Source organism: Centrocercus urophasianus, unplaced genomic scaffold (genome assembly GCF_019232065.1).
Source record: "Centrocercus urophasianus isolate 14NV4802_14NV808 unplaced genomic scaffold, USGS_Curo_1.0 seq_13, whole genome shotgun sequence".
NCBI classification, from domain to species: domain Eukaryota; kingdom Metazoa; phylum Chordata; class Aves; order Galliformes; family Phasianidae; genus Centrocercus; species Centrocercus urophasianus.
This window is the reverse complement of record NW_024884475.1, coordinates 761,136-769,446: the sequence shown is the minus strand read 5'-3', so window position 1 is coordinate 769,446 and position 8,311 is coordinate 761,136. Positions and strand designations below refer to the sequence as shown.

General features: G+C 55.5%; 1 protein-coding gene across 1 annotated transcript in view; it reads right to left on the bottom strand.

The window, feature by feature from the left end:
* Nucleotides 1–2,056: 2,056 nt before the first annotated feature.
* LOC122157149 (homeobox protein EMX1-like) overlaps nt 2,057–8,311 on the bottom strand; it is a 7,569-nt gene continuing 1,314 nt past the window's right edge. Inside the window, exons 2-3 of the mRNA XM_042812579.1 lie at nt 7,094–7,278; nt 2,057–2,224 (exon numbers count right to left, since the gene is read on the bottom strand). Coding sequence (XP_042668513.1) covers nt 2,057–2,224; nt 7,094–7,278 — 353 coding nt within the window. The remainder of the gene's footprint in view (nt 2,225–7,093; nt 7,279–8,311) is intronic.

Sequence of the window (8,311 nt, the reverse complement as noted above, 5' to 3'; positions counted from 1 at the left end):
TCACATCCGTGTGCTCTCACATCCGTGTGCTCTCACATCCCATGTGCTCTCACAACCCAAAACTGCTTTTTGGCTATTTTTTTGGTATTATTTCTGAGCTGCTTTGCCTCCTTTCTCACTTTTCCTTCCACGAGCTCGGGCACGGCTCCATTCTTTTCTGCTCCACGCTCAGCATTTCTCTCCATCCCCACGCATCCGGAGCCATCGCCCTCGAAGGCCTCAGGTTTACGCCGGGTTCCCACTCCCAGCCCCCGGCACCTCCTTGATTCCTGTTGGGAATCAGCCCCTTGTGACACCCTGGTGGCTCCCTATGGCTGCCTCGGGGGCTTCGCTCCCAGCCACGTCTTCCAGCCTCACCCCCTGGCACGGCCCCCAAACACACACAAGTCTCTTTTTAACCTTCCTCAACCGATTGATCGACCGCAACACTTTGTGTAACACTTGGACGTGTCTGGAATAAAAGCATTTAAAGACTTTGTTGGCTATGGCAGCATTTGGGGGTGGGTGAAGGGTAGAAGCGAAATTTGGGTCCGGTTGGGGTCTGACGGTAAAATTTGGGTCTGGGTGGACATTGGGCATATGGGAGCAAAATTTGGGTCTCTTTGGGTAGTGGGGAAATTGGGAGCAAATTTTGGGTCAGGGCTCAGAGCTCAGCGTGGCCAATCGCACTGATGCAAAGGTCAGCCCAGATTTGGGGCTTTGGAAGTCTCATTGGCAGGATGTTTTATGTGCTGTTTGCAGAGGGGAACTGCTCCAGGGATGTGGCTTTTCCCTTTGCACGTAAGGCGAGGGCAGCCCCTTTCCAAACAGCAGGGATTATGATGTCTCTCTCTGTTTGACTGTTAGATTTGGGTATATTTCATTCTTACATCGGTGCCTATCATATTTATTTGTACGTGTGTAATATGCACACATCAACCCAGCAGGTTGGTGGTTGGACTCGATGGGTTGATGGTTGGATTCAATGATCTGAAAGGTCCTTTCCAATCTTAATGACCCTATCATCCAACTTTAACGATAATTCTATATATATATGATGGTTATAAATTTCCTTCCCAGGGGAGATGCAGGTGGGACCCTCGTCCCCCCCCACCCAAATTCTGGGGCTCCAGCAGCGCCTGGAGCTTCTCCAGCCCCCAGCACCCCGTTTCTCACCGCACCAATGTCACTGTGGGACGCCCCTCCCTTGACATCCAATACCCAGCACAGGTGTGACAGCTGCCAGCCCCCGAGCACCGCATGCCTGTCATACCTGCAGTCACCCCCCCTTCTGCTTTCTGTCACCGTGTCACCTCCCTGACACCAACCTGGGAGGAGGGGACGCTGCTGAGATGCCACCACGGTGCACGAGCTCTCCTGCATCCATCAGTCCCATGCGAGCCAAGCCCGTGGTGACACCATCCGATGGCACCACAGCCCCCGTGACCACATCCTCATGGGACATTTCTGGGGTGGGCAATGGGGGCAGCTCCCCCCTCACCTCTCCAAGGATAACCAGACGTACTCAGAGCACATCTTGCTTTTTATTACCACGCAGTAACACACACTACAGATGCGGACTACCTACGGGACGGGGAACGCACGCACACACGGGCACAAAAAAAAAAAAAAAAGAGAATAAATTAAAACAAAACGACAACAAAAAAAAGAGAGAGAGACAGAGAAAAGAGGAGGAGAGAGGGGGTGAAAAAAAAAAGGGGGGGAGGGCGGAAAGGAAAATAAAAGGGTTGGAAACATTGAGCTCGAAGGTAGGACGTTGGATGCGATCTCACGGCTGACGGGCGGTCCCCACGCGGAGGAGGCTGCACGGTCGTGTCCAGGGGTCCCGGCAGCCTCCTCTTCCTCCCGGGCTCAGCAGGAGAGCCCCAAAACGCGCCCCGAGGGCTGCGCCGGGCACCGGGCTCCGGGCGGCTGGGGGGGTGGACGGATGGGTGCCGGTGGGGCGGCGGCGGCGGCGGTGACGTCCCTTAGAGTTCGTTGGGTGATGCCGCGCGCGTCCCCGCGTCGTCCCCCGGGTTCCTCTGCATGGCGGCTGCACCACGAGCCTGTCCCTGCCTTAGTCGTTGGAGGTGACGTCGATGTCTTCTCCGCTCGACTGCTTGGTGGCGAGGCGCCATCGGTTGATGTGATGGGAACCTTTCTTCTTCTGCTCCGAATCCGGCCCTTCCTCCTCCAGCTTTTGCCGTTTGTATTTCGTCCGCCGGTTCTGGAACCACACTTTCACCTTGGGGAGGAGGAGCAGAGAAAAAAAAATCCCGTTTTCCTCTAAAAGTGACCCCCCCCACAAAAAAAAAGTCACACCAGGAGTGCGCCATGGTCGCCCTGCCCTTCTTCACTTTCCCATTCTGATGGCAGGACCTGGGGTGTGGAGGGTGCCAATCACCCTGGCACTCACCGCTCTGGTGCCCATCATCCTGTCACCAACACACTGGTGCAGCCACCACCCTGGTACCCGTTACCCTGGTGCCCATCACGCTGTTGCCCATCACAGTGGCACCCTGGTTACCATTACCCGGTGCCCATCACAGTGGTGTCCATCACACTTGCACCCATCACTCCGGTGCCCATCGCCCTGGTGCCCAACACACAGGCACCAAAAAATAAAAGAATAAATTAAAACATCCCCCCCCCTTGCCCATCACCCTGGCGCTCGGCACCATGAGCACAACGGCCCCAGTGGCCGTGGAGGGGTCACACAGAGCTGTCCCCACACACCCAGCCCAGAGCCGTGTCCCCATGCTGAGGTGGCACCACCAGGTCTTGGCCGTGGTTCTGTTCAGAGTGCAGCAGGGCAACCCTTCATCTCCCTGCACCCAAAGATGGAATTAAAAAGGAGCATTTGGGGTTTAACCCATTGCATTTGTAGGTCGGTGTGTGCAAAGCCCGAGGGAAAGCTCTGAGAGGCACTGAGGTCGCACTGCAGATAATCAGGAAGCAAATGGAGATTATGAATTCACCGTATTCAGATGTAAGGAAACCTATTTCACTGTGACAGCAGTCAAACGTTTCCCAAGGAGCCGGAGAGGAGCAGCATCCCCATCCTCAGACCCGGTCACTCCTCATCTGCCTCAACCCACTGCCATCCCAGACAGCAGCCAGGGCACAGAGAGCTCCGTGTGGGGTGAGAGAGGCACCCAGACACCAAGAGGAGCACGACACTGCTGGCAGGACGCTGTGTATGGACACAAGATGCTGTGTGGGGATGCAGGATGCCGTGTCGGGATGGAGGATACTATCCAAGGACTCAGGAGATCATACAGGGATGCAGGATGCTGTGTAGGGACGCAATATGATGTGCACAGATGTGGGATGCTGTGCAGGGATGCGGGATGTTGTGCACATACGCAGGATGCTGTACGGACATGGGATGCTCTGTAGGGATGCAGGATGCTATACAAAAGACACAGGATGCTGCGTGGGGATGTGGGATAATATACAAGGACACAGGATGCCACGCAGGGATGCAGGATGCTGTGTAAGGACGTGAGATGCTCTGTAAGGATGCAGAATGCTGTGTAGGGACGTGAGATGCTGTGTAGTGATGCAGGATGCTGTGTACGAGCACAGGATGCTACACAGGGATGCAGGATGCTGTGTAGTGATGCAGGATGCTGTGTACAGGCACAGGATGCTACACAGGATGCAGGATGCTGTGTAGGGACACGAGATGCTGTGTAAGGATGCAGGATGCTATCAGTGCCCGCTGCTGCCCGCAGCTCCGGCCCTGCAGGACAGACAGACCCTGTGTGCCACCAGGCGCCGCTGCACGGCCGCTGTTGCCAACCAGCGCTGTGTAGGAGGGAGCATTCATGTCCCAGCACTGCTGTCAACACGGACCGTGCTTCCCCGTCGCAGGGCACCATCCACAGGCGATGCTCTCCCTCTGCCTCGCAGCACAGCGAGGCCAAGGCCCTCCTTCTGCCTTTCCAAGGGCAGCAAAACCCTTTCGGTGCGCAGTGCAGTGAGCAGCGCGCAGCCCATGGCTGCTTGTTCCACAGAGTTCTGACCCCCAACCATTCGTTTTGAGGCACGGCCCACTTTAATTCAACCACGGCGGAGTGCTTGACAAACTTTAAGTGAAGCTCTCAGCCCTCCTGAGGGCCCAAAATGAGAGAAAGGGAAAGTGAGGCAGAAAGCAATGAGGACGCACGGCTGAGTTTTTGGGAACGGGAGCTGAGTGTGAGGAGTGCAGCATCCTCCAAGCACAGCTCAGCTCTGAGCAGCCCACCCCGATGGGACTGCAGCCCCCAGGGCCGCAATGGTAAGGGCAGTAACCTGTCCTGGGAGCCATACATGTAAACCCCAAACATGGGTTTTGTTCCTTTCCAAACCGACGTTAACCATCATGATGCCGAACGCCTGCGTTGCCCTGTGGGCTCCCAGCTGTCCTGGTACCAGATGGGCACCATCTCCTGGTGGCTCCTCCATCCCATTCTCAGCCCTTGGCAGCTGCTCTGCACACACACACAATGCTCTCCTGCACCTAACGCCATCCAGGCAGCGACAGCAATCGCACATGGAATCATAAAGTCACTGGATATCTTTGAGGTCCCTCCCAACCCAAGCCACTCTATGATTCTATTGAAGTCGGAAAAGACCACTACGATCATCACGTCCAACCGTGACCCAACACCACCGTGCTCACCAAACCACGGCCCTAAAGCACTGCCACACACACCGAGAGATCCCACTCTGCATGGGGCTTTGTCCCAGCTTTGGTAACAAGGCCGTGCTGGGAGCTGAGGCTGTGGCCAAACCAGGTGTGCCCACGCATCCCCAGCAGCTCCAAGGACAGCGCTGTGGTTGCAAACCCCACAGCACAGGAGATGCTACACCCACTGGGCTCCAGCACACCAATCCTTGTCGTGGCACTGCAAAGCCCCAGCCACTCTGCACCTTTTTCTTTTAACAACACCCCAAAACTCAGCAGTTCTTTTTAGGGACACGCAGGGGTTGCAAAGGGATGGCCCCCAAAAGCAGCTCACCAACCCAAGACCACACATCAACGCTGACATTGCTCTTCAGGACCTGGAATTGTCCCCCAGCATTTATCTCAGAGTGCCATCTTTCTCCTCCTGTAACTCCCAGGCATTCGTGGGCACAGCACGGCTGTGGGCCATTCTGTTAATTATTACCATCGCCCCACGGGAGCCACGGTGCGCTCAGCCCTGCAATGGTATGGGGAGAAATGCAGGATGGCATCGCCCCACACCTCACAGCCACAGCCAAGAGGAGGGCTGTGCTTTGGGATGGAGACAGTGTGGGCTTTCTGCAGCTCCGTGGGGGTCTGTCCCCACTTGGGACACTATTATCCTACAACCTTACGGCTCTATGAGCTCAGGGAAGCGCTTTCCCACCCAGCCTGGTGATGTCAGCTCACCGCAGCAGCCTCACACCACCACCGACGGACACGGCAGCATCACCACCCACAGCACCCATCCCAGCACAACACCCTCCGGCACAGCACCCACCCGTGTCCCATCTCACCCCACACGCACAACCCACGTGTCCCACCAGCCCCACAACGCCATCCCCGCAGCTCTGCGTCACCCCGCACACGCACACCCCGCAGCCGTTCCTCGTGCACCACGGTCCCCGCAGGCGCAGCTCCATCCCCGTCCCACTCATGTTTGCTGAGGGCTGTGTGCTGCCCTTCTTTCCAATCCCGTTTTTCCCCGATCCTGTCTTTGCTCAACGCCATTTGCCCCCAGTCCCATTTGCCCCAATCGTATTTTTCCCCTGTCCTGTTGTCCTGGACCTCTATGGGAAGGGGTTAAACACCTCCGCCCTCCCCACATTCTCCATGTCCCAGTGATGCACGAGAACTTGGGGACCCTTTCCAACTTCCTCGGGGTGCTGCAGGTGTTGTTCTCCACGAGATCAACCCTTGGAATGGAGGAACACCCAAAGGGATGCTCCAGGGAGCACGGGTCCTTCCAGTTGGATTTGGGTGGATGGAAAGCAAAGGGGTGAGAGCAGCACTGCCACAGGACATACCTTACTATTGCATACAGCAGGTGACCACCGTACGGGCCAGTCCTGTTCACAGAATGCTAGGATCATAGGATGTAGAACTGCAGAATATCCTGAGTTAGAAGGAACCCACAAACACCATCGAGTCCAACAATCCAACATTGGCGCATGTGGGTTGTTTCTTCCTGGGTAATTAATAGACTATATATATATATAACTACATTTATGTATTTATTAATACAAATATGAAAGCCATGAAGCTGGAAGCACAGAGGTTTCCCCTCCACCCCTCTGCACCACCCCACGTCCTGGGGTTGATGACCCCACAGCATCCCCAGGCGCAGCGAGCCGGCACCGCAGAGCAGCCTGCACTGCGCACAGACAGACAGAAGCAGACACCCAAGCAGGCATCTATTGCCTCTCTGCCCTCCTCTTTGCTCGGGGGGATTTGGAGGCAGTGTGCACTGTGAGGGGTCGGGCAGCATTCCCCAGCTCTGCTTTAATTTCCAACGAAATCATAAAAAAAGGAAAGGAAATAAATGAATACAAAACCAGGCCAAAAGGCCCAGAATGTAGAAACCATCTCAGCTGACCGCATTGCTGAATATTACAGGACGCAGCCTGGAGCCTGAATTAACATTACGGGTGCCTCCACCCGGAGCGCCGTGCAGCAGCCGCGCGCCGGCCACGCGCAGCCCCAATTTTCCCCTTTGCACCAACACTTTTCCTTTTGCTTTCTGGGCCCTCCTGGGCTCCCTCGTTTCCTACACCAAACGAGCCAAGCCTTCCCTCAAAGCCGAAAGCCGCAGCTGAGATGAGCCGTCCTGTTGGGTCGGCACAAAGACACCGAGCCGACGGGTTCCAACGGGCAACGGGGTGCCGCCACCGCTGCTTTGGCCACGGCAGTTTAGTTTGGCTCGCATCAGGCAGAGAAGAAATAAGGCAGCACGACGGAGACCAGAGCGCGGGGACGCGGCATCCCCACCCCAACCCGGCGCTGAGGATCCCACACACCGCTCCTGGGGAACCGCTGAGCCTTTGGCCCGGCGCGTCTCCATCGCGGCGTGCTGCCCGCAGCCCCCATTCCACGGACGCGGGGGTGCAGATGGCTGCGCCATACCTGGGTCTCAGAGAGGCTGAGGCTGCTGGCCAGCTGCTTGCGTTCGGCGCCCACCACGTAATGGTTCTTCTCGAAGGCCCTTTCCAACCTCAGCAGCTGGGATGGGGAGAAGGCGGTGCGGATGCGTTTGGGTTTGCGGGCGAAAGGGCCGTGCAGGAGGAGGCTCTCCTGGGACACTTCGCTCCCTGAGGGCAGAACGACGGGGTCAGGAGGGGGGAATGGCCCCGGCACCGTGCTGTGGGGATTTGTGCTGTGAAAAGGGGGGGAGTGGGGGGCAGCCCAGCGTGGGGTGGGGTAAGGAGGGGGGTGGTGGGATTTCGGAATCGCGGTCGCCGCTTTGGGAAATGGAAAAGGGGAGAGAGAAGGGGGAGAAATGAACAGAGAAGGAGAGAAACGTTGAGAGGGGAACAGGGGGAAAGGGAAAAGTGAGAGAGGAGATGGAGAAATGAGAAAGTCTGAAAGGAAAAAAAGAGGGAAAAGGTAGAGGGAAGAAAAGGGTAGAAGGGAGAAACTGGAGAAATGTTAGGAAATAGGAAAGCAGAAATGAAATTAAAAGAGAAGGGAAGAAAGGTGGAGTGAGAGAGAAAGAAAATGAGGGAACGGCAGTAACTGTCGTGGAAAGAAACAGAGAAAGGAAATAGAAGAGAAAAAAAGGAAAAGAAAAAGAAAGAAATGAAGGAAACAAAGGAAAGAGAGAGAAATAAAGGAAAGGGGAAAAAAATATATAAGGGGAAATGAAGAGAAAAGGAGGGGAAGAAAAAGAGTAAGAGAGGTGTTAGAATTGAATCCTCTGTAAGGTCCTGCGTGCTCCAAACCATGCTATGAAGGACAGGAGAAAGGCTGAAGTGAGAAGGGAAGGAGACCGAGGGGCCGAGGGGAGAAAGTCAGAGAAAGAGAGAAATAAGGGGAGAAAGAACAGAAAAGGAGGAGGAAGATGGGATGAAGGAGAGGGGGGAAGAGGGAAGGAAGGAAAGGAAAAAGGAACGAAAGGGTAAAAATAAAAGAAGGAGAAAAAAAAAAAAAAGGAAGGGAAAGGAAGAAAGAAAAAAGGATAAAAAGAAATTAAAGAAAGGAAAAGAATTGGAGGAATCCGACGCAGAACGAATGGATCGGGGCAGCCGCTGTGGGGCTGTGAGCACCGGGAACTGAAATGGCACTGAGAGACTCCTGGAGCCAGGGGGGGTCGGGTGTGTGGTGGGAATGGAGAGAAGCCAACGG